Source organism: Muntiacus reevesi, chromosome 5 (genome assembly GCF_963930625.1).
Source record: "Muntiacus reevesi chromosome 5, mMunRee1.1, whole genome shotgun sequence".
Classification (NCBI taxonomy): domain Eukaryota; kingdom Metazoa; phylum Chordata; class Mammalia; order Artiodactyla; family Cervidae; genus Muntiacus; species Muntiacus reevesi.
Window position 1 is genome coordinate 78,548,001 of NC_089253.1, and position 26,828 is coordinate 78,574,828.

General features: G+C 43.3%; 1 protein-coding gene across 1 annotated transcript in view; it reads right to left on the reverse strand.

Annotated features, from left to right (window-relative positions):
- Positions 1–26,828, reverse strand: part of KIF26B (kinesin family member 26B) — a 496,587-nt gene that overhangs the window by 240,833 nt on the left and 228,926 nt on the right. The window contains exon 4 of the mRNA XM_065935600.1: positions 17,929–18,098. Within this exon, the coding sequence (XP_065791672.1) occupies positions 17,929–18,098 (170 nt within the window). The remainder of the gene's footprint in view (positions 1–17,928; positions 18,099–26,828) is intronic.

The window sequence follows — 26,828 nt, forward strand, 5'->3', positions numbered from 1 at the left end:
TCATGTCTCCGTCAGTTCAGTTCAGTTTAGTCGCTCAGTTGTGTCCGACTCTTTGCGACCCCATGGACCACAGCATGCCAGACCTCCCTGTCCATCACCAACTCCCGGAGTTTACCCAAACTCATGTCCATTGAGTCGGTGATGCCATTCAACAATCTCATTCTCTGTTGTCCCCATCTCCTCCAGCCTTCAATCTTCCCCAGCATCGGGGTCTTTTCAAATGTGTTAGCTCTTTGCATCAGGTAGCTAAAGAATTGGAGTTTCACAAAATGGATTAAAGATCTAAATGTAAGACCAGAAACTATAAAACTCCTAGAGGAGAACATAGGCAAAACACTCTCCGACATAAATCACAGCAAGATCCTCTATGACCCACCTCCCAGAATATTGGAAATAAAAGCAAAAATAAACAAATGGGACCTAATGAAACTTAAAAGCTTCTGCACTACAAAGGAAACTATAAGTAAGGTGAAAAGACAGCCCTCAGATTGGGAGAAAATAATAGCAAATGAAGAAACAGACAAAGGATTAATCTCAAAAATATACAAGCAACTCCTGAAGCTCAATTCCAGAAAAATAAATGACCCAATCAAAAAATGGGCCAAAGAACTAAACAGACATTTCTCCAAAGAAGACATACAGATGGCTAACAAACACATGAAAAGATGCTCAACATCACTCATCATCAGAGAAATGCAAATCAAAACCACAATGAGGTACCATTACACGCCAGTCAGGATGGCTGCTATCCAAAAGTCTACAAGCAATAAATGCTGGAGAGGGTGTGGAGAAAAGGGAACCCTCTTACACTGTTGGTGGGAATGCAAACTAGTACAGCCACTATGGAGAACAGTGTGGAGATTTCTTAAAAAATTGGAAATAGAACTGCCATATGACCCAGCAACACCACTTCTGGGCATACACACCAAGGAAACCAGATCTGAAAGAGACACGTGCACCCCAATGTTCATCGCAGCACTGTTTATAATAGCCAGGACATGGAAGCAACCTAGATGCCCATCAGCAGATGAATGGATAAGGAAGCTGTGGTACATATACACCATGGAATATTACTCAGCCATTAAAAAGAATTCATTTGAATCAGTTCTAATGAGATGGATGAAACTGGAGCCCATTATACAGAGTGAAGTAAGCCAGAAAGATAAAGAATATTACAGCATACTAACACATATATATGGAATTTAGAAAGATGGTAACGATAACCCTATATGCAAAACAGAAAAAGAGACACAGAAGTACAGAACAGACTTTTGAACTCTGTGGGAGAAGGTGAGGGTGGGATGTTTCGAAAGAACAGCATATATATTATCTATGGTGAAACAGATCACCAGCCCAGGTGGGATGCATGAGACAAGTACTCGGGCCTGGTGCGCTGGGAAGACCCAGAGGAATCGGGTGGAGAGGGAGGTGGGAGGGGGGATCGGGATGGGGAATACGTGTAACTCTATGGCTGATTCATATCAATGTATGACAAAACCCACTGAAATGTTGTGAAGTAATTAGCCTCCAACTAATTAAAAAAAAAAAAAAAAAGAATTGGAGTTTCAGCTTCAGCATCAGTCCTTCCAATGAACACCCAGGACTGATCTCCTTTAGGATGGACTGGTTGGATCTCCTTGCAGTCCAAGGGACTCTCAAGAGTCTTCTCCAACACCACAGTTCATGTCTACTGCTTCCAGTATGACATTTGTTAAAATTTATTTTTAATTGGAGGATAATTGCTTTATAAAGTTGTATTGTTTTCCACCATACAACAATGTGAATCAGCTATACATATGCCCCCTCCCTCTTGTGTCTCCCTCCCACTTTTCCACCCCATCCCACCCCTCTAGGTTGCAAGCATGACATGTTTTTAAAGGTTTTCTGAAAATCTAAATAAAGTATAGCCTTTCTTTCCCCTTTATGTATTTTCTCAAAGGAAAAAAAAAGAGTAAACATGGTTCCCAAAGAACAAAATTAAGAAGGAAAAGTATATAGGGCTTCACACAACATTGTAAATCAACTATTTTTCAATAAAAACATTAAAAAAAAAATGTGGCCTTGATGCTGTACCTGTACTTATTTAGGACTTTTTTTCTCCACCAGGGTTCCTCAATCTTAACCTCAACAAAGTGGCATACAGCAGTTACATGGCCCAGGTAACAAGCAATCCCTTAGGGAGAGGAAGAAACATCATTTCCCCATTCTTGGAAGTACTGTGGTGTGCAGGTGCTAAAACATTTAAGAGGCTAATCAAATTCATTCTACCAGCCCTCTTGGGTGTATTATTTGAGTATATGTAGGAATTTATGGCTCAGAACAGAATGGAAAATAAAGAAGACTTTCCTGTGTTTTGTTTCTGATGCTGTTAGACTTGTTTTGAAATTTATGTAAAATAACAGATCAAAACCAAAACCCAAGACAGAAAGGGAGAGAAAGAAGAGAGAGTAAGAAAAGATGAAGGTTAGGGGAAAAAGATAATGGGACCAAATTCTTAGAGTCTGTGCTTCAGGTAAATAATTCCCTTATCCTGAAATATTTTTTAAGCAAAGGTCAAAAGACATGGGTGAATCACTGTCTACATATCAAAGCTATGTTGGGAAATCCTGTTTGAGCCATCACCCCCATGCTTCTTTTATGAAGGGGGCAATCACAGAATGAATAGATTGTAATTTTGAAGTTCCAGGTGTATAGGAAATACACTTGGTATTTTTAATTTATGAGCTCCTATAGCAATAGATGTAAGCTAGGATTTTTTCCCCTGAACATGCAAAGAAATACTAGTGATTTTGAAATTTACTGCAGCTTCCCTCCACCCCCCACCAACTAAGCAGGATCTAAGCTCCATAAATCAATCTTCCTCGTGTGCCTAGCTTTAAAGGAAATAAAGAACATGTAAAGTAGTAAATTCACTCCACCACCACAGGACTTTGAGGCTGTGGTTGGTGATTAGGACCACAGGTGAAGCCTAAAGATTCATGATATCAATTTTTATTTTCTCTATCTTTAGTGTGAAAGCTAAAACAAAATGCTCAGCATCTTAAGCAATAAGTGAAATGGGAGCTCTCCTACTGATCTAAAGGAGACAAGGATTAAATCACACCTGTCCACAGATGGGGATGCTGAGGCGCACAGGATGACAATGGGAAGTGGGCAGAGGGAGGGAAGAGACACCTGAAGACCAGCAGGCTCATCCTCACAGCCCCAGTGCTCAGAAACCAGAGCCAGAAGAAACCTCGGGGGTCTCAGAAGATGACAGGCAAATTGCACAGGATGGAAAGTATTTTCAAGTTAAACTGAGCACTGATTCTAGGTGTGACGGTCCACTTGGCCAGGCTATGGCGCCCAGTTGTTTGGTCAAACACCAGCCTAGATGCTGCTGTGAAGATGTGATTCACATCTGAGTCAACAGACTCTGAATGAAGCAGGTTCCCCTCTGCTACGTTAAAGGAAAACACTCACCTCAGACACACAGTTTGGCCAAGGGCTCAGTTCCAAGTGACCAGAAAGGCCCCACCCTCAAGGCACAGCACGGGGCAGGGGGGAGCACGCCTTCCTTCTCTCCTGCCCTGAGCTCAGGCTCTCCCTCTGCGTTGGAGACATGACTTTCACGGTGGAACTGGGTGGCCTGGGATTCGAGTGGTCTCCGCCAGGAGAGAAAGGAGGAGGCTGGCAGGAACTCTCCATGGCAGACTCCTAACACCCCTGAGACACACTCACTAAATACTGACTGGGCCCTAGCACTCTACTAAGAGTTAAGGCTGTAACAACGGAACAAGACAGACAAGTGCCTCTCTCTCTGGATCTTACGCTCTAAAAGAGACAGGAAATGGATGGAGAAGACAATTTCTGATAATAACACGTGCTGTAAAGTTACTTTTAACTTCCAAATAACCTGAAGACTTCTGGAGAGTGATACTGAGAGCTCTCAAGTACTGCTCTGTCCTGGACTTCCATGTTGTTTATAGACGTTGTGTGCATGCTCAGACAAGTCCAACTCTTTGAGACCCCCATAGACTGCAGCCCGCCAGGCTCCTCTGTCCATGGGATTATCATAGCAAGGATACTGGAGTGGGTTGCCATTTCCTCCTCCAGGGGATCTTCCTGACCCAGGGATCGAACCCATGTCTCCTGCTTTGCAGGTGGATTCTTTACCACTGAGCCATCTGGGAAGCCGTATGTTGTTTATAACTGTTCAGCAATGGAACCGGCTGCCCCTCTGGACAGGGAGCTCCTTGATGGGAGTGGCTGCCTTTTTGTCTTCCTCAGTGTCTAATATAATGCCTGGCATAGAGTATGGGTTTACCAAATGCCTGATGAATGCATGAAGGAATTGATACTGAATGGATGCATGAATGAATGGGAATATATTGCCAATATCTTATGCTGGCTTTCCCTAGAAACATCCCTGGATGAGGAAGAGAGTGCTGATAGGTTTAACTGGAGGATGATTCCAGAAAGCAGTGCAGGGAAGTGGGAAAATGAGACAGGGTGGGAGGAAGTGATCGATCAGATTGCTGATGTGGGCAACTGGGGCTCAGTCCAACTTAGGAAATCAAGGAGACAGGGAAGACCCTGCCTCGGTGTTATACCAGCCAAGGGGGAAGGGACCTCAGGTATTTATCCACCAGCTCCTGTCAGCCTTATTTGAGAGCTGCTCCCAACATGATTACTTCCATGGCTATCAAGACTGTCCATGCTTGAGGGCAGTGGACGCCAGTAGCCAGAGAAAACCCTCAGGTAGTCACAAGTCCTGGACCTTGGGAGCTGCAAGGTTTGGTTCATAAAATGATGAGCAGAAGGGTGTGGGGCCCAACAATACCTGCTACAGTGCCAGCTATATGCATCTGGTAAATTCCCGGGGGACTGGAGCCCGTGGTGTGTGAAGGGTCTGTGGAGGCAGTGGGGGTCAGACCTGCTGACACAAGACTTGGTCATCCTTGGTTCTTTCTCTCTACCTCTCTCAGTTGTAACCTGATGCTTTGAGTCCTCGAGGGTGGTAACAAGGTCTTGTTTTAATTTTAAAACACTTGAAGGTGGGAGCATTCATAGGGACTTAAGATTGTTTAGGGTTTTTTTTTTTTTTTTTTATCGTCCCTAGAAAGTGCCCTTAAAATCCTGTATAGCCAGGTTCAGGAATATTCTTCCACCTTGCCACTTTGAGTACTAAAGAGACAGATATAATAATAGATGAAAATTTATTTCAGAAAAATGAACCACATTTATTTTTTGAAGTGCCTAAAAGACCGGGAATAAATTTTGAGTGATGCTTTCTATTTTCTCATGTTTTTATTCCAAGTGGCTTGCCTGGTGCTGATTACAACCTTTTCACTACAGACCCCGAGAGAATTTCCTCTTTCTTTGTTATTGCCAAGGCCCTTTTCTTTCCTTTGCGAGGGTTTAAAAGGACAAACTATGGACTCTTAAGGCTTTGGTATCAGAGGATGCCAAGAAAATGACACAGTTCATTATTTCTAGGCTTGTGAAATTATATTTCCCGAATTCCAGGGTACTTCATGAACAAGCATACCAGGTGCCAAAAAAGGCATCTAATTACTGTGGATGCTAAAATCATTTTTGCATCAACTAAATAAAAAGATGATTATCAGAAATAGTGTCCTGTTGAACCTAACTGTGTTGAAATCAATCATGAAAAATATTCCATTTATTTTGTATCCATCAAAATTATTTATCATTAATACTAGTACTTGGAATGATGATAACTCTGTGGTTACACAATCCTACAGTTTCTTTTTAAGTATTTCATTCCTTTGAAAAGCAAGACAGACCTAAGTTTTCAAGCATGGTTGACTCATTCTTTCAACATTCATGTATTGAGCTCCTCCTCTGTGCTAGGCGATGCTCAATGCAAAGGGGGAATTAGATACAGTTCTTGTTCTCATGAAATCTACACATCAGGAATCAGACAGAAGGAAAAGAAAAAATCATTATTTTCACTTTAGATGCAAGAAAATAAAAATCTCACCTTCAGGGACGTCTCTCAGTTATGAAAAGCAGAGACTTCAGTGAGATCTCTTTTAGCCTTCACTTTTACCTATTTCTCACCAACTGATTATAACAGTATTCCCTAAATTCCACTTCGTATACCCTAAATGAGGAGCCAATTCTTAAGTCAATTAACGTCACAGACGGATTGGTGTTTTCATCAAGGATACAATTCCTCAGCACACTGAGCCGCTACCTAATACGACGTAAGATAATATATCTTTAGTTTCTATAATGTCTTCCACATGATTTTATCCCCAAATGCTTTACATACTTCACTAGGACAGCTATAGAATTAAAATAATAAATCAAAGCCCGGGACAGAAAGCAAAGAGGTTTATTCAAGGGAGGAAAAGACAGGTTTTCAACGAGCCAGGAGAAAAGATGGAGAGCCCTGCTTCATTTGTGCCAGAGTTACAACTCACAGCTCTTTCCTCTGCTTTAACTCTTTCTTTGGTTTCTCGTTCTAGGCAGCACCTCTTATCCCATATCTACAAAGCCTCCTCTTAAAAAGACAGCCAGGTACTTAAAGCTTAATGAGAATCTCACTTTCCCAACCATGCCTTTTCCCGTGCTTTGTCACGATGTTATCTCCCCCTAGCATCTCAAATTTAAAAGAATAATTTAATTCCTAAGCAGGTAGTTATGAATTTAGTGGGAAAAAAATGTAAACTTCTCAAAGAAATTCAGTGGGAGACCATCTGGGGACTTAGCAGCACATCTCCCTTTCAGTCTGAAATGCATTCATTCAGTAAATATTCATTAGAGAGTATTATGTGGGAAAAGAGATGCAGACCCTGAATATCTGTGATCCTAAGTAGGCAAGTCAAGGAAGGCCTTGCCATTAAGTGGCATTTGAGCAAAGATCTGAAGGAAAGAAGGGCTGAATCAAGAAGATATCTGGAGAAAGAACAAGGAAAGAGAAAGAGCAAAGTCTATGAGGAGGGAATGGTCTTGGCACTTTTTGAGGAAAAGCAAGGAAGTCAGGAGTCTAGATCAGAGCAGGCAAGAAGGAGGGTGCTAGAGGAGTCAGGCGGCCAGACTGTGGAGAGAGCCTGACAAGTCACTGAAAAACGCTTAACTTTAACTCTGATTGAGACCGGAAGCAATATTTTAGTAAGCAACAAAATTAGAAGGATAGAGTAGTTGGTCAAAATGTTTCTCCCTATGCCTTCAGTGATGTGCCCTGCATTCACTTCTCTGCTTTGGTCTCACTGATCATCCTTCTGTCGAGACTGCATGAATGCCCACCCATCACAACCCGTCTTGCGTTTGGAGGCAGGACAGCACAGTGGCTAAGAGCATTTGTTCATCCATCCCACAAACATTTCTTAGATATTCTTTTAGGCACTAGGGCTTCAACCAAGAACAAAGTGGCAAATATCCTTACCTGTATGGATCTGACATTCTGGCTCATGGTCTCTGATAACCTACTGAAGTCCTTCTAGCTGTCTGACTACAATCAAGTTACTTCGTTCTGTGCTTCAGTTTCCCAACGTGTGGGGACTTTTGAAGTTTAAATTCATGTAAAGAACCCAAAGCAGGGTGTGGTGTACAGGAAACCCTCAAAAAACATAGGCTCTTATTAGTTTTAAATGAGTAAAGTACTGAAGTAAAGAACAAGTTACAGGGGTATTGCCAATGGGATGGGGGCAAAAGTGCAGAATAGGAAACACATTTTTGAAATAAGTAATAGATAAAATTGTGCCCTATCCCCATCCATCTTCTCCTTCAGGACAAAGGTCACACTACTGTTCTTTTTAATCGACTCCATGCCACCAAATCCTCACTCTTCAGCTCCCAATTCAAATCTTGAGGGTATTAACAAAGAGAGTGAGTATTTCCCTCTTTTACTTCTATTTTATCTCCTGTTTGGTTAATTTTCATTGTCAGTGTCAGGGCAGAATTCCAGCTCCCCACCCGTGAATCACTACCAAGATATATGGTCATAGAATTCTTAATTGCTCCTTTCATCCTCTCTTCCTTTTGTTTTTCTCTCTTATTGTGTGAGAGTTTTGCTAGGACTATAAAACTACAAAAAGAAAGATGTAGAAGTGTGTTGTCAGCTAGCTGGAGCCCCATCAGAGAGGACAGAATTTCTTTCTGTGTACATCACTGATGTTTTCAATCACCAGCGGTGCTTCATTCTTTCCAGGTGACGTTTTAAGAGCAAGTTGTGGTCCTCAGTCCCCTGTGATGGCAGTTTTGCTCGGAGGCATGATGCTGGATCTTTACAATCACCGTGGAGGTCCCTAGGAAGTAATTAGGCTGGAATATAAGGTGCCATGTAAGCACAGTATAAAGGTAGCCATGACACAAGTCACCTGCTCAAAAGGGAATGTTGAGAATTCATTGGATTTCCCATGAGGGTAGAATTTCATCTTTTCATAGCAAATCCTAGAGAAGGGAAGAGCAACTCACTCCAGTATTCTTGCCTGGAGAATCCAATGGGCTACTGTCCATGGGATTGCAAAAGTTGGACATGACTGAGCGATTAAGTACAAATGCCATCTTAACATCATCTCTAGGATTTAGATGACATTTACAAAGTATGATCACATTTTCATTTAATCCTTACCATAATCTTATGAAGTAGATATGATGATCTCTGTTTAACAGGAGAAACTGAGGCTTAGAGAGACTAAGTTACTTGCCTAAAGTCAGAATGTCAGTGGCAGACTGTGGATTCAACCATGGACCACTCCATCTTTCTTTATCTGATACTCTTCTTCCTCTCTCCCACCCTTGCATGAGTAGAAAAGACATTCAAATTGTACAATAAGAACCAGGATGCCTAACTCTGAGAATATTTGACACGAATCACCAGGATCCTTTGGTCTCACTGAATAGCTTTGCCTTTTAACATCCACATCAAGGTATGAATTGGATTTTCAACTGAGGGAAAGCTCTACAAATGATTCCCAGATGTTGTGAGCTGATTGCCAGCACCCCAACTGGCCATCCATCAAACAAAGGACTCATTTAAGTCAGAAAACGCCATATCTCACACATCCTCTGTGGCAGGAGATGAGAAGAGTGGCAAACACCGACCACTTTTTTTCTTTAGAGACCATTGGTTCAGAATCAGGTTCCCACTTCAAGCCTTTAAAGATCGCTGCCCTGCCACAGTTTGGCCCCCAAGGAAGGAGCAGGAGTGGCTGGTGCCATACAAGCCCAGACCTTATCTTTTAGTAGTCGAGGAGCAGATGTCCCTTTGGATGGACAGAGCACCTCAGTGAGAGGCACCACAGCTCGACCAGTCGAGTCTGAGCCAGAGAGCAAATGGCATAATTATGTATGTCGGTCCTGACCACAGGTGTTCCATACAAGGGTCAACAGCAACCCCATTTCCATGGGAACTGTGGAAGAGGCAGACAGGCAGGTGTCGTGGGGAAGGAGAAGAGTTAATGGAAGCAAAGGGGAAAGTGATAGACAGTGAGTCAGCATGAGACCCTAGAACAAGTGAGGAGATCAAGGTGCACACGTCAATGCAGACAAAACAGAAAAATACAATAATCATCAATAGAAATTCCCACAAAATGAGGTCCTAAAAACCCCTCTCATTTTTTGTCCATTTATTTGTTTGGTTTGGTTTGGTTTTTCTAAAGTTATCATTCTATTGTAACAGACATGGTGCTGGAAAGGAACTTGTAATCTGGGCAGAAAGTCTGCCCCATCTCCACAAAGAATCAGCAAGAGAAGAGTTGGATCTGTGCACCCAGCTCCATCTTTCTCCTCCTGGATCACCTGAGACCAACTGTGGTGTGTTTAGGATAGTTCTTCTCTGGTAACAACTGTTGATGTATTTATAAAGATGCAAGCATCCCTAAGGGAACTGTACCTGATGGAAGAACAGAAGAACCATGACAGTTTCACACTCCTTCGCATCCTTCTTTGACTTAATAAGCTCCTTCCAAATAACCAACTACTACTGCTCTGTGTCAGCATGCCCAGGGACTAAAGAAAGCCTTCACTGTACAAGATTATATATGAAAAGCATCTGCTGTACCTGGTTTAAACAAGGCACTATTTGAGCTGCCTGTCAGCAAGAATGTGGAAAATGGCTTTTAGGAAGGACCTCCTCCGTAGCAGGAGGAGCTGTGTGTGCAGCAGCACGTGTTCACAGAGCACTAGGAGCAGGTCTTGTGATGGGGGGGGGGCGGGGGGTGGTGGTGGGGTCGGGTGGGGAGATGAACACAGAGACTTATCTTAGGGTAAGGCCTTGGAGCCAGATGTCAGCCCACTCAGCTCAGCTTAGCCCCGATCCAGGATCCGAGATGGTCTAGGTGTTAATGCCACAGCAAACTCCAGCCTCAAAGGGATGCTGGTTAAGTCAGTTGTAAGAGTCTAAGTCATAAGAGTCATAAGTCATAAGAGTCTAAGAACAAAGATGGAAGAAATTGCACAAGAGGTAAAGATGGACAGAACTATAATAAAATTCCTAAGAAAAGAGTGAGTTCTGGCAAAAGGCAAAAGGTTAGCAAAAGGAAATGAGGAACAGCTTGGCAAGCCAGAGAGAGAAAACAGAGCAAGTGGACCCTACAAAACAACTTTGAGGACAATCCAACACTGAGGTGAACATAAAAATTTATGCAGAAAATTTCAGGAGCTATGTCTTTTTAATCAACAGTAGAAAACTGTGTAAAGATTAGAATCTTCAAGAAGAGAGTCAATAATCACAAAAGGACCCCATTACTGGAAAAACAGAGGAAAAGAGAGGGACAAGCTCTAACTAATATGGTGGATCCAACAATGAGCAGACAGACAGACAGTAAGGATTTGAAAGTGAACATGAAAGTGAAGGTCGCTCAGTCATGTCTGACTCTTTGCGACCCCATGGGGTATACAGTCCATAGAATTCTCTAGGCCAGAATACTGGAGAAGGCATTCAGTAATCTGAAACTAACAAAACCTACAAACACAGATTTAAAGGCCTTATTGACATTAATCAAATAAAGAAATGAAAAAATATTAATAACCAGAAATGCCCTTTATATAATTTTACTTGAAATGTTCATTTGAATTTGGTAAAAAGTTACATACAGTCTTACAAAGGTTGTGAAGTAAAGGTAAAAGCTATAAATAAAAAAGTATTACAATAAGAAGTGGCGTCTGAAAACAGAACTAAAAACCCACGTGCTCACCAACCCCACAGAGATGGTAGTACCAGTTCTGCCAAACTTGAACTTGTCTTAGCAAAGCTCATGTGATATTTGGCAATTTTCACTATTTTTCCAGTACTTGATCTGAATGTAGATTAAAATCCTCCAGAAGCTTTAAAACAACAATATGATTATTGGTCAGGTTACTTGGGAAAGAACATCAATGCAAAGATATGAGATCACTTGAGAGATTCATTTAATGTACCAGAGTTCCTGGCAGTTCTAGGCATCACCCAGAATTTGTTCACTGCTCTTCAAATTAAAATTAGGATTCCACTACCTCAACCTGCAATGCTGCGGATTCACCTAAGAGTTTTTAGAGGGTTTCATGCACTCCATACTTTTAAAACACAAAGTACATAATTAAGTAAATCTCAACTACAGACATCATATTGTACATTATAGCCCTGGTACTTAGTATTTATCTCATAACTGGAAGTTTGTACCTTTTGACGACCTTCATCCGATTCCCCTTATAGTTAACACTGCTGTATGGCATGTTTGAAACTTGCTAAGAGAGGAGATCCTAAGAGTTCTCATCACAAGGGGAAAAATTATTATTGTGGAAAAATTATACCACAAATTAAGCGGTATACCTTAAACTTGGGGCTTCCCTGATAGCTCAGTTGGTAAAGAATCTGCCTGCAATTCAGAAGGCCCCGGTTCGATTCCTGGGTCAGGAAGAACAACTGGAGAAGAGATAGGCTACCCACTCCAGTATTCTTGGTCTTCCCTTGTGGCTCAGCTGGTAAAGAATCCGCCTGCAATGCGGGACCCCTGGGTTCGATTCCTGGGTTGGGAAAATCCCCTGGAGAAGGGAACAGCTACCCATTCCAATATTCTGGCCTGGAGAATTCCATGGACTGGATAGCTCATGGGGTCGCAAAGAGTCAGACACAACTGAGCCACTTTCACTTTCATGCCTTAAACTTATGCAGTAATGTACATCAATCACATCTCAATAAAACTGAAGAAACAAGATCATGAAAAAAAATTTTTTTTAAGTAAATCTTTCTTCAAAGTGAAGAGTCAACAAATGGGAAATCTATACCTCGCTTCACCACTTCATATTAACATGGGAATCACAGCGCAAAGGAGATTCCCTCATTTGAAAAATTCGAAGCATGATAATTAACCAACCTGAGGATCAGCTACACCCAGCTTTATTTTTTTAGTTATGATTACTATTAACACTTTTAATACTGTTGTCACTATTTCACTGCTACTACTTTTTCCAAAGAAAAAAAGGGCTTTTCCAAAAGCAAGGTACTGATATTCTGAAGCAAAGGAAGTCCACCAAAATGTTCATATTTAGAGAAATGAAGAAATTCTGGCAAGGGAGAGATAGAAGGACAAGCTACTTGGGCTTCAATATTTTCTAAAGCAGGGGATTCCCAGGTGCCTCAGTGGTAAAGAATCCACCTGCCAATGCAGAAGACTCAGGTTCAATCCCTGAAAGGGGAAGATCCCCTGGAGGAGGAAAGGACAACCCACTCCAGTATTCTTACCTGGAAAATCCCATGGATAGAGGAGCCTGGTGGGCTACAGTCCATGGGGTCACAAAAGAGTCAGACACAACTGAGCACACACAGATGCAATTTCTGAAGCCCCATTTCTGAAACTATCTGGTGAAAGAACCATTTTTTTTCTTTTTATTTCTAATTACATTCAAGCCCTACTTTTTTATTCTTAGATTCAGCAGGCATAAAACTCCTGTCAACTTGCTACAGAGGTTGCTAAATTCTTCCTCTGAATTTCCACATCTACCACAGACCAGTAAGTATGTGCCGTTGAGAGATCACACGAGGGGGCAGCCCTGGTCCACAGTATTATTCAGAACTGGAATTCTTACTTTATAGCTGTTATATCTGAAAAGCAACAAGGTCCACTCGGACCTCTACCCATAGCTCCAAAAAGTAAACACCTTAAAAAGAAAGGTTTGTATCATGGGAAAAAAAAAAAAGTGGACATCTGCAGCCCTCAACAAATTGAGGTTTTGTCGCTGCTCTGCTTACCTTCTCAAACTGATTGCAGGGCCCACTTGCTTCTAGGGTTTTATCAGCAATGATCATCAGTTCATGATTATGGTGGGAAAACCTTGCAGCAAAGTATTTACTGGGCCTACTTATTAGCACAGAGAAGGGCAACAAGGCTCACAGGTAAGAAGGCACACGGATGACTCCCCGCCCTGCCACTTCCAGCTGAGCAGTTTGGGCCGGAGACTTGTCTCAGGACACCTCTTTCTCCACTCATCAAACAGAGGAAGTGGCAGGATCTATGTCACAAAGTTACTCTGAGGATTAAAGGAGATTTTGCCCATGAAGAGCTCAGTACAGTGAGTGATACATACTGAGCACTCAGTAAACGTCAGCCAGGGTTGGCCACACATTTGGCAAATGGCGCCACTCCTAGGTGAAAGAAAAGGACGCCAACACTGTCCCTGAAGGCCGGCCCCCCTGTGCTCACGGGAGCTGCATGGACTCCAAAGCCCTGCAGACTCCGGGAGGTGTGTCCATCACATGGTCAAGACGAACGAGTTGAAAAGCGGTGAGCACAGATGTGAGGAGCTGGCTCTGCCCCCAGTCTCGATGTGGAAAGATGCTCCCATTCTTCCACATAAAGCCTAACTTGACTATGTTCCACATAAACACTAATGTGTTTCCAGTTTTGGCACCAGTGACAAACCCAGATTTTACCCTTACTAAAAGCCACCTCTACCATCACCTCACACAGCTTCGCTCCAGCAGAAACGGAAAGCTCATCTGATGCGAACTCAGTTTACTGCTTGACGACATAAGCCCGGCCGGTTTTGACTTCTCACGTGGGCCTTTGGGAACCCAACAATGTGAGGTACATCCCTGGTTCTCTCTTGACAGTGTGGACCTTGGGCAGATCACTCAGCCTTCTTTCTGCTTTCGGTCCCCATCAGTGACAGAGAGGCTGTCGGCATGCTGCCTCCCTTCCCGGAGAAATGAGGCCCAGCTATTACTGACGAGAACAGCAGAGCAAGCAGGGTAATGGGTGTGCGGGAATATATACATATATGTATATACACATGTATATATTCATTCTTTAAACATATATTTAAAGTATATAAATATATATATATCCATTTAAAGAATTATTCTTTTTCACATGGTACTTCCCCTTCATTATATACTGTGAACCCTTTAAACACAGGCCATGTACTATTTTAAAAAGAACTATTTAGTCTCTTTAGTTGATGACATTTTATGTTAAATTCCCTCTTCAATATAAGATGATTTATATATATATACATAGCTGATTCACTTTGCTGTATATCTGAAACTAACACAACATGGTGAATCAACTATACTCCAGTAAAAATTATTTTAAAAGGTTTATTTTGCTAGCTTATGTAGTAAACCAATTATATTTCCTATATCTATATGTAAGTATTTCTTATATGAACGTTGATCACCCAGCTACGGCATGCAAGGTTACATCTCCATTATTAGTCCTGATCCCTTTTTATTTTATATATATATATAAAATGTGTATATACACATATAAAATTGCTTTACAATGTCATTCATTTCTGCTATACGACAAAGTGAATCGGCTGTAAGTATATATATATAGCCCCTCCCTCCTGAGCCTCCTCCCCGCCTCACCGCATCCCACCCTCTAGGTCATCACAGAGCACTGAGTTGAGCTCTCTGGGCTATAAAGCAGCTTCCCACTAGCTATCTATTTTACACATGGCAGTAAAAATATGCCATGTACTTTTAATGCCTTAAACCATTAAGCTTCAAGTGCTATCAAAATTCATCACAAAGAAAGCAATAACAAGAATTTAGGCAGACCTCTGAATTCTTTACAGCTCTTTGAAAGCTCATGTCAGAAGTCCCTGCAATTCTGAAATCAAGAGTTCTTGTTTATCACTAACATCATCTGCAGGATGAGCCCCAGCCGACATCACTGGTCCATTCATTTGGGTCCATCTTGGTGTTTCCATTCTACCCCTTGGTGTACAAGCAAAAGTCTCAGGAAGGTCATCTTTTCCAGGCATTCACTATCCTTTCAGTCCTCCTCTGATCCACATGAAAGCTGGCCTCCACACACCTGTTCCGCACTCCGGCCTTCCAGGTTCATTGCATCTTGACATCCTCTCCCTGACTCTGACAACACTGTTGGTTTCCTCCCAGCAGGAAACACTGCTCTCCCTAAACACTGTTCATCAGAGCCCCTAGCCTCTTAACTCTTCCTACATCAAGGCCTTTTTCTGTTTTGGTGGTTTTTTTTTTCTTTTGTAAGTCAGTCAATCTGTAAAAATTTCTGGATGGATTGTGAACTGAAGGCATTTCAGTATTTCAGGAGATCAAATCCCATCTGGGCACTGAATGTTCTTGCCTGAAACGAGGCTGGGTAGTCACCCAAGGCAAGCTGGGTCTCCCTCAGGGGCGGGGACCTTGCTCTCTCCTGGGGCAGTGTGAATTGTGAGCTAGTTCTCATTCATTCTGGGCTGAGAGAGCCCTCCCTTTTATCTTTAGGTTTTATTCGGCCTCTGTCCACATAATAGGGTGTTTTATACAACCATCCAAATCCCTCTTTTACGTGATGGCCCATGAGATAGCCGAGGGCTCCCATCTCCAGAATAAACCTGCCAGGACATGCCTTCCTAGGTCCTCACCACTTGGTCACCCTCCACCAGATATCTTCTAATAGCCTACCTAGGACCTGGGGTCTTCTGTGCTTGTGGCATTTCCTCATATTCTGTTCCATCTCTTTCTTCTCTCCCTGAATGGCATGGATATGACCTCCCAGTAAGCTTTCACAGTGGTCCCAGACAACACAGAAATTCACATACAGAAAGGGCTAACATGATGGACTCTGTTGTCAGGTGGCCACAACATACATGTTTCCTGTTATGTCCTATACATTCAAGTTGGCCCAGTTGTTCCTAGGACAATGCACATGGCACCAAGGAATAATCGGGACCTCAACACTAGTCTTCCAACAAGCCCCGTGTGTGGGCTTTATCATGTCTTAATCCAAGATGTCAGTCTCTGTTCCTCCTCTAACTCACTCCCTTCCTAATCAGAGTCCCTTCATCAGATTTGTGCTTTGGACGTTACCATTCCTAAGGATAACAAGAAAAGCTGAACAATGTTCCTTCTTATTGACAGTCTAGTGACATCCATGAAAGTGAAAGTCGCTCAGTCATGCCTGACTCTTTGCAACCCCATGGACTATACAGTCCATGGAATTCTCCAGGCCAGAATACTGGAGTGGGTAGCCTTTCCCTTCTCCAGGGGATCTTCCCAACCCAGGGATCGAACCCAGGTGTCCCGCATTGCAGGCGGATTCTTTACCAGCTGAGCCACCAGGGAAGCCCATAGTGAACTATCATTTGTATAGCACATACATTATAATTTATAATCATCTTACTCTTCAGAGCAACCCTGAGGAATAGGTATTACCCTCATTTTATAGATGAGGACACGGAGGCAGTCCAGGAACTCAAACCCAAGTGGTCTTCTGAGTTCATAGTTGATGCTATTTAGTATACACTCTACTGACTCAGGAGCTCGCAAATCTTAAGTACAGAAAGTTTTCTACAGGTAAGTGAAAGTGAAAGAATGTGTTAGTTTCTCAGTCTTGTCCAACTCTTGGCGACCCCATGGACTGTAACCTGCCAGGTTCCTCTGTTCATGGACTTCTCCAGGCAAGAATACTGGAGTGAGTGGCCATTCCCTTTTCCAGGGGATCTTCCTGACCCAGGGATTGAACCTGGGTCTCCTGCATTGCAGGCAGATTCTTTACCAACTAAGCTGCCAGGGAAGAGGAGCTCACGAATCTTGGGTACAGAAAGCTTTCTATGGTTCAGTTCCAAGCATCAGAGAATGAGTCACAGAGTAAAAAGCAGAGGAATCGCGTTTCCATTTCTGGCTTTGCTATAAACTACCTCACAGTTTAACTTCGGTCCTCAGTTTCCTCTTTCATAAAACAAGGGATCAAATTAGACAGTCTCTGAAGTGCTTTCCTGCCCAGCTGTCCTTTGTCTCCTGCCCTGTCTCTGCCGTGTTGCTAAAATTAGGCAGAAAACATTGTTGAAATACCTTTCTTTTTTATTTCTCAGCGTTCTTTTTTTAAGTTTCTGGAGTTAGCTGGATAGTTTGACAACTATGCAGCTAGTCTGTCAAGAAGGAAGAAAATTGCCATCTATTTAATAGTTAAATTTTAAGCAGTTCATTTTCTGTAATGAGAGTACATATCTAGAAACACCAGCCTTGAGGCTGTACCCATAAGAGTCCACATCCCGTGAAGACCATCTTTAGAGCCACATATTCTCAATGCAGGTTCTCAAAGCAGGCAAAGTTTGGCAACGTCTGGGGAGAGTTTAGTCTGTCACAACAACCCAATGGACATGAGTTTGTGCAAACTCTAGGAGATGGTGAAGGACAGGGAAGCCAGGCATGCTGCAGTCCGTGGGGTCACAAAGAGTCAGACACAACTGAGTGACTGAACAACAGCCACGACCAGGGAAGGTATCACGGGAATCTGGCAAGTAGAGGCCAAGGACGCTGCTAAACATTCTACAAGCACAGGACAGTCCTCACGACAAAGAATTATCTGGCCCAAGGTGTCAATGAGCTGAGGTTAAGAAACTGACTTAAAGAGCAAAGTCAAACAACAGCCCCAAAGTCTTGCTGGGGTTTTAGCTAAACTGGTCCACCTGAGAGGCTATCCAGGTGGGCTCACCCGAAAGAACCGAGGCTCTGGACACTTCTCTTACCTGGCGAAGAAGGACGCGGCCACCGAGGTGCCCGAGGAGGTCTCGCTGGCCACGCAGGAGCCCTGCGGGGCGGGGACGCCGCTGCAGGCCGAAGGCTTGTCCGCATTGTAGCGATTCAGCGCCGCCTCTGTCAGGCCTTCCCGGCCAGGCTCTGTCATCAGCTGGGAGATCTGACAAGGAAAACGGATGTCGAGCTCATTACCTGCGGCTCATGGCATTTCCTGACCACCACTGGCAGCATCTCTGTTTGGGGTCGAGGCCACGGTGCAGGGGAGATGGGGGTTGGGGCGCGGAGGTAGACTGGCAGGAACACCTCCCCACATGCACTCAGAGACACGTGACACGTACACACTGCATGTAGTGTCTAGGGCTTCTCTGAGGCCATTTCCCTGCATTTTAGCTAGTACACCTCATTTTCATTCAATGTAATGGAATAAAATGATCCTCTGACATTGTAAGTTTCAATTATGTCTGTGTCTCCCTTCCATTTGGAGGTGAAAGCAGGAGCTATTAATCAACACTATTTGCAGCCCAAGACCAGACCAGTAAGACCAACTAGTGCTGGTTTCTTACCAGGAATGGCCTCAGTGCCCTCAAATAGACAAGTGGGACAAAGATATCATTTTTATTAAGGCAGAAGTGAACCTGCTAATGAAGAACCTAAAAAATTAAACAAAACACTATTTGTTACTATTGTTGTTGCTGTAGGCAGTCAGCAAAGAGATGACTTGGAGGAGCTCATAAAAATAGATATAGTCCACCATGAATTACTAACATTTTTTTTCTTGGAGGGTTTAGACCATTTCAACAGACTTAATTGTCCTACTGGTTCATTAAGATAAATGGTTTCCATTTTATTTGCGATAATTGACTTCATGATGCAAATTTTAGTGGATGGGAATAGGTTCATTTTGCCTAAATGCACATAATAGACCATGAAGAACCATACTTCTGGGCAAAGTTAGATACCTGTACAGAAATATACTTTTGGAAAGTGCTAATTCCATGACAAATGCAACAATTATGCAGGCAAGTCTAAGTGTGCTGTTTTGAAAGCCTGGTACTTTAAAACTTCGGTCTGCTTACAAAAAGGAAAAACTGTTGGGTTTTGTTTTTTAAAAAACTTCAGTTTCCTTAAAAAAAAAAAAAAAAAACTGGTCTCCAGGCAGTTCAAACCTCTTAAAGGCTGAGTGGAAAATGTTTCTAATTGCCTAGAAAATACAAGAGCAATAAGGCAAAGATCAGGAACAGTTTCTACTTTGTAACTGAACAGGCCAGAAGGCCAGTGAAAGAGTCCATTTGTTAACCTTTGAACATAAAACATTTGTACTTTCCATTATTAGAAGAAGAGCGATTACTCTGGAGCCCCATAGACTTGAAACTTTGCTCTGCTTCAATTCATGCTCTGACTTGGAAAGCCTTGGCATTATTCAGTTGTAACTCTGCCAACACACACTTTCTTATTCTCATTCATTAAATGCATGGTAAGGAAACTCAGCCTGCATCAGCAAAAGCGGAGGGCAGGCAGGAAAGCCAGCCGATGGCCTGGAGGACGTCCCCTGCAGAGACAGGGACTGCTGCCCTGGGGCTTCCTCTGCTGCCCAGGGGTGTGGGATCCCCTCAACCAGCTGCCACCCTACCAGAGGAATGAGGCCGGCTGGAGAGGGGGCAGCTGACACAATCAGGGACCTGGCCACCGCCATGCACTCTTGTCGGCACAAAATGGGTGTTTATGAAGCACTGGTGATACATGATGCCATCCTGGACAATGTCCCCCCAGAAAACTCCAAAATTTGTAGCACCATTTTCATCAAGCAGCTACAATCTAAGAGACACGTACACTGCTTTTAATACACAAAGACAACTGAAAAAAAAGTCAGTAAACCAGTTACGTGAGTTGTGCAATTTGTTACCACTTATAAAATGCATTCATTGGCTGTAGCTACCATCTGATCTTCTGCTTGTGTTGTTCCCTTTTCATTAATGTCACTATAATCTGAAGTTTGGAGAGAAGGGAATGGAATTCTTCTGCCTCTCTATGTATGAACAGTCCTTGCAGATGCCCTGCGAGCCCACAGAGAACACACTAGGATGTGTGGCAAATAACACGATGGCCTAACACAGAGGCAAGGGCTTCCGGGCAGTTCCAGGTTCCTGAGTCTGGCCCAGGAGGAATGCAAGGATCCTGTGGGTGCATGGCTTTTCACAGTGTCACCCAGCAAATGAATTTCCATGCACTGGCCTCCTTAAAAGAGAGCTATCTGGTTACCTTGTGCCAAGCAAGAAACTCTAACTCTTAAAGAACTGGAGATGAGTGGACATGGGACACTCAATTCTTAAGCCTCTAAATACAATTACTCAATAATCAGTTGCTTTTATTTTATTTTTATTTATTTATTTGCCTGCACCAGGTCTTACTTGTGGCACACGGGGTCTTCGATCTTTGTTGTGGCAATCAGGATCTTTTGTTGGCGGTGTGCAAACTCTCACATGCAGCATGTAAACTCCCAGCTGAGGCATGTGCAGTCGAGTTCCCTGACTGGGGATGGAACCTGGGCCCCCTGCATTGGGAGCACAGACTCATAGCCACTGCACCACCAGAGAAGTCCCCTCAGTTCCTTTTAGAAATTAAAATTAGAGAATGTTTTAGAGCTAGAAGTGATGTCAAGGTCATCCTCTTTTTCTTAATTAAGGAAACTGAGGAGCAGAGAAGTGATTTGCCCAAACGAATGTTGGTTAAGACCAGGATACTAACTCCAAGGCCAGCACCAGCCCCTCCTCTTTTCCTTGACCCCCTCTTCTCCCTCTTTCTCCTAATTAAAAGAAAAAATTTTACACATATAGAAAAAATCAAATAATGATCAAACATATGACAGGGATTATAAAAAACAAAAGTTAGCATTTTATATTTTAGAAAATATATTTTAATTTTTTATTTTTATTTTTTGAAAATATATTTTAAAAGAAATCAAATCATATAGAGAATTGAATTGCCCATATCCCTGGTACATTGCCCTTCCTCCTGGTTCCCCCTTTCCAGACATGGTGAGTGTTGTGATTTTGGTGGGGCCAATATTTTGGCCACCCGATGTGAAGAACTGACTCATTGAAAAAGACCCTGATGCTAGGAAAAATTGAAGGCAGGAGAAGATGAAGGCAGGACGACAAAGGACGAGATGGTTGGATGGCATCACTGGCTCGATGGAGGTGAGTTTGAGCAGGTTCCGGGAGCTGGTGATAGACAGAGAAGCCTGGTGCGTTGCAGTCCATGGGGTTGCAAAGAGTCAGACACAACTGAGTGACTGAATTGAACTGAATCCATGCCCTTCTTCACCATGTGACTTCCATCACATCACACCCCCTAAGAGCTTGGTTGAGCTCGCCCTGTGGTTCCTTTGGAGCATTCTCTAGGTTTTGTTCTGCTTGTTCCAAAATGGGAAGGGGGCGCCCTCCCAAATGCCAACTGCTGTACAATGTCCCCACCTAAAAGTTCATGTTATTTGTAATTAACACCCAGTGTCTTCTTCAGGGATTACAAACTTTCAGAAATAATATACAAACAGCTACAGCAATGCTAACTGACCTCTCCCTCAATCTCTGCACTCCAGAATTCCAGCCTCCCTCAAGTTTCTCAAACAGGCTCCTCTTGCAACAGGGCCTTTGCACATGCCTTCACTCTCCATCTGGAATGCTTCTACTTTTCCTTCAGATCCAAGCTCAAGCATCACTTCTCAGAAAAGCCTTCTTCCAATCTCCCTCCAGCATCTGTGGAGCTTTTACAGAACTGCAGTCCTTCCTTCAGTATCTTTAGCTTGGTTTCTAGTATGTATTTAAGAGTAGGTCATTGGGGCTTCCCTGAGAGCTCAGTGGTAAAGAATCCTCCTGCCAAAATGCAGGAAACACAGGTTGGATCCCTGGGTTGGGAAGGTCCCCCAAAGAAGGAAATGGCAACCCACTGCAGTATTCTTCCCTGGGAAGTCCCATGGACAGAGGAGCCTGTCGGTCTATAGTCCATGGGGCTGCAAGGAGTCAGACACGACTTAGCCACTAAACAATAACAAACAACATGGTCTCTCACTACACAAAAGCCCCAGGATTGTAGATCAAGGGTTACCACTATATTCCCAGAGATCAACACAATGCTGGGATGTCCAAAACATATTTTTGGAATAAATCTGAGCTATTATTATTTTCTACTTCTCATATTTACCTAATTAAATATTTTTTCCTTAGGTCCTTTAACTAAGAAGTTCTTAGTTCTTTTAAAAATGTCACTGTATTTCTATTTTGTTTGCCTGTTGGGATATACTAGTATTTTCCCTCTCCCTGTCACCACTGAAGTGTAGCTTCCTGGCTCCACTCTGTGCTAGCTTAGGGATCAAGAGCTACCTCTTTTTCAGACCTGTAATTCATTTGTTCATTTCTTCACATGAACAACCACATACTCGGTACTTGGTACATGCCAGGTACTGCAGCAGGCATACATGCTAACATTTCTTACAGTCTCCTGTATCTTCAATAGTTACTTTTTTTCCCTTGAAAGCTGTGTACAACTCACTGGCCATCAGTTTTGTATACAAAGATAATCCACAAAATAGTTGGCCTAAAGCATAACTCCTATCTGTTATCTCCCCTTTAGTCAAATCTGTATGATTCTGAAAAATAGCCCAACTAGGTTTGCTCTCAACAGAGACAACGATAGCTGCTTTAAGTGAACAAATAAAGTCATATTCTAGACTATTCTGGAAGAGAGGGAGGCCCCTTGTCAGATAAGCAATGATTTTTCACATACACACTGGAGCATAGGCTTTAAAATGCTGGGTTTTGATGGAGCTCTTCTAACTATGGTACTGTCATGCTTGTTATAAAAATTTCCCTTTTCTTCAACCCCTCAAACTACATACGAGTTGTAACTGAACTGCTCCACTGTAAAAGAAACAAGGTAATTGTCTACTGGCTGAAATTTGGCTATGAAATAACTATTCCCATCCAAATTCTTCCTGTGGCTCTCTGAAATTGTGATAGCTTGTCACTGTACTGGTCACACATTAAGTAGAGAAGGCTAAAACTCTGTATCTATGATGGTTACAGTGTCACTAACAGAATAAAGGTGGCCCTAATACCTGTTGACCTTTTTGCTGACAATGAACCTCTTCTTCCTCTAACAAACCTCATTTGAAACTATCAATATTAGGTTAAGCAGACAAATTGGTTATTATTCCCATTTCACAGATGAGAAAAGAGAGGTTCAGGGGAGTTAGTGATTTGTCCAGGGCTGTTCAGCCATTATGTAGGGAAGTTCAGATGGAAGTGAAGGTTTCTGACTACATTCTTTATTCTTTTTTAAAATTATTGTCAGATCTCATCTCAGTCACTGAACTTTACTGAATAACCTGGGCATCAGACTTGGCAGATTACAGGGAATAAACTTTACTTAGTCGCTGACCTCCAGAGATGGAAATACCAACCCACTCAAGTATTCTTGCCTGGGAAATCCCATAGACAGAGGAGACTGGTGGGTTACAGTCCAGGGGGTCGCAAGAGTTGGACATGACTTAGCAACTAAACTACCACAGTCACTGACCTCAAGAGATCTGAAAGAAAGCTAGACCGAAAAACTTGCAGTCAGCCAAAGAAAGAATGTTTCCTCTCCCTCTCCAAAATAAGGGAGGAGGGGATGTAGGAACATTGTCTGTGATTTGGCAACGGGGAGCCTCCGAAATGTGTTTCTAGCCAAATCTTTAGGTCAAAGAGGTGCTTGGGGAACCGGAAGGAAGGAAGGTGTCTGCGCTCACCTGCTGGCCTTCCTGGGTGAGCAGGTGCTGAACACGGGTCACTCCCAACCTCCTCCTGAAGGAAAGAGGCCCCGGGTGGGCTTACCAGCTGCAGCCCCCCGCCATACAACACGAATGACCGAGAGAGGCCTCCCTGGGAATTCCCTCTACCCACCGCTTCCTGAGTCAGAGCTGGGTCTCAGGAGTCACGCGAGGCAGACCCTACAGCCCCTAAAGGATTCCGATTTCCTTCCTTGATCATCCTTGTGACAGAACTAACAACATCCTCCCCAATCCTGCATTCCCAAGCCGACCCTCCTGGGAGGCAGACCACCGACCTAACAGCACTCACTCTTTCCTGGGTTCTGAATTTTATTTCAGGGCAGTGGCCTTTCCCCCTAGCCAGGGGCCCCCCCGCACTTCAAAAGCAAGTCTTTCTGAGAAGGGCCCGCTCTTTCGCTGCCAGCCATAATGAAGGCTCTGTTCTGGACAGATCTGCCCGGAAGACTCTGCTCCTCTAAAGAGCGAGGAGAACCCCGACCCCTTCACCAGCTGGGCAGCAACCCCACCTTTGGCGGGGCCAGGTAGGTGGGCGGCATGCCGGGTGGAGCTGAGGGGTGGACTGTAGTGATCGGTCCCACAGAGCCCTCACTGCAGGCCTGCGGAAGCCGGATTCTAAGAGGCTGATGGTCAGACAGCCAGGGTGCCTCCTCAGGGGAGAGCGGCCAGTGAGGGGGAGCCAAGACTGGACCCCGATTTGTTTGATTCTGAGACATTTTCATCCTGTACTCCACACTCTGTCCAAACACCACCCTGGCTTAACTGTTCACGGCGGCTCTAGTGGCCCCCTCCCCACAGTCCACTGTGCAAGAAAATGCCCAGACAGCAGGAGTTTCAGACCAGGCCAGAAACAATCTGCAATCAAAAGCCTTCTTTTTAGAGGACTACCGTTTACCTCCGCTTTTCAGACTGTCCTGAATTAATTTCTTCTCTCACGACACTGTGAAAGCTACCAGAATCTTCCTGGGAAAATTCAAATCCCAAAACCTCATTCTCTCCATGTTAACATGTCTAAAAAATGTAAAGTTCCAGGGGAAAGGATTCGTTATCTTGATTATGTGGGTACGTTAGAGTCTAGAAGCAGCAACTGAAAACTTGCCAGGGGGTTCTAGTCACTAATTTTAGGGGGACTAGATTTTTACCACAGGATTCTGTTTGGTTTAGTTGTGATTCAAACCTGCGGTTAGCTCCCCATCTCAGTTACACTGGACAGTTTCACTAACACAACAGTATCAGACTTTCCAAATACCACATCACATCCTTCAAGCGGTGGTCAATTAAACAGGAGATGGGCAGTAAAGGAACCAGGCCCTGGGTATCTGCACATGTGTGTCCTTGTCCACGTGGGGCCTTTGGTGTGCGTGGGAGTCCCCACTAACATTCCTATGCACAAGGAGTTGCTCACAGACCTCACAGATCAAGCTCCTCCCTTACATTTTCATCTCAGGAAAGAGTCATGTCTTACAATCATATTTACATTTTTGCGCTGACACCTCAGGACGAGGAGCCGAATACTGGTCAACAAAGAAGCCTCAAATCTTACATTCAGTTATGATCATGACCACAGAAATCAAGACAAAAGATGTTTGGCTATTATCAACCAAGGAGGCTTTCACATTGTAAATCGCAATCTATAAGCCATTGACCTTTAACTTCCCCACCAACAGGAAGGCATCTGAGAGCTTCCAGAGTGTGACAGGTTGGGGGTTCATCTTAAATGGCATTATTGACCCAGAAAGGCATCTCCTTTTGACTCTGCTGAGGCAGCAGAAACCACCACAGTATCCATTTCCTGTGGAGAGACATTTATGGATAGCAAACGCGTCCCACTCAGTCATTGCATTTAATGACATTATGACCCTAAATCCCAGAATATAATGTATAAAGCATTTTCTCTTAGGCAATTAATATTGGGATAGCTCCTTTATTGTTATTTATTACTTACACTGTTACTTAATATTTTTATGAGTCTGAAAACAGCTGGGGAATACTTGTAAATCCATGGCTGATTCATGTCAATGTATGACAAAAACCACTACAATATTGTAAAGTAATTAGCCTCCAACTAATAAAAATAAATGAAAAAAAAAAAGAAAACAGTTGTTTTAGGCACAAAGTCGAGTCTGACTCTTTCTCAACCCCATGGACTGTAGCCCATCAGGCTCCTTTGTCCATGGGATTTCCTAGGCAAAAATACTGGAGTGGGTTACCATTTCCTTCTCCAGGGGAATCTTTCTGACCCAGAGATCAAACTTGCATCTCCTGCATGGGAGGCATATTTTTTACCACTGAGCCACCTGCAAAAACAGTGATGCTCAATAAATATTTTTGATGTATGTAAGCACAAAACCAATTCAGTTATCCTGAAAAAGATTAGACACAGCTAACGCCAGCCCTTGGTATTGTCTATGCTGTCAGCTGTTGCACTCTTAGGGAATGAGGACAGCAGAATACACTTTCAAAAAGCCTATGTAAAATATAGATGAGATAAACAAATCTATGAAGGACAAGGTCAAAAAATGGAACCTCCAAACCAAAGGTAAACAATTACAGCTGATCACATAGACCCTGCATTTCAGTCTATTGTAATAGGAAGCTGTGATAATAGGGTAATAGAGAACATTGTCCTTCTTCAATAATCACATTGCAGTGAGATAGACTGCATTAACTTACTTCATTTTTGCTCGTATCAGAGAGTGGAGGGAGAGAGCATTTTTCTTCCCTTTCTGTATATGAGTCTTTGCTTTCACTGGAGGAATGTGTCAGTCCCCACCTGAGTCACTTCTGGGGCTGGCTGTAACAGTCCCTGGCAGAGGCCCCCTCCCCTGCAACCCTGCCCCTCCAGAGCAGGCTCCCCTTGGGGAAGCAGCTGCACTTGGTGAAGCAAGGACAGTAGCACAGAGGATTCTTGCCAACAGCCACGGATGTGTGTCTCTTACTTTGGAACCACTCCTTCTAGGGACCAAAATGCTTCCTTCTATGAGTTATGTTCATTTGATCCTGGCAGGCGGAGAAGAGGAATTACCAACCCACTAGGGAAGCACTGGGATGTCTCCAAAGCCTGAA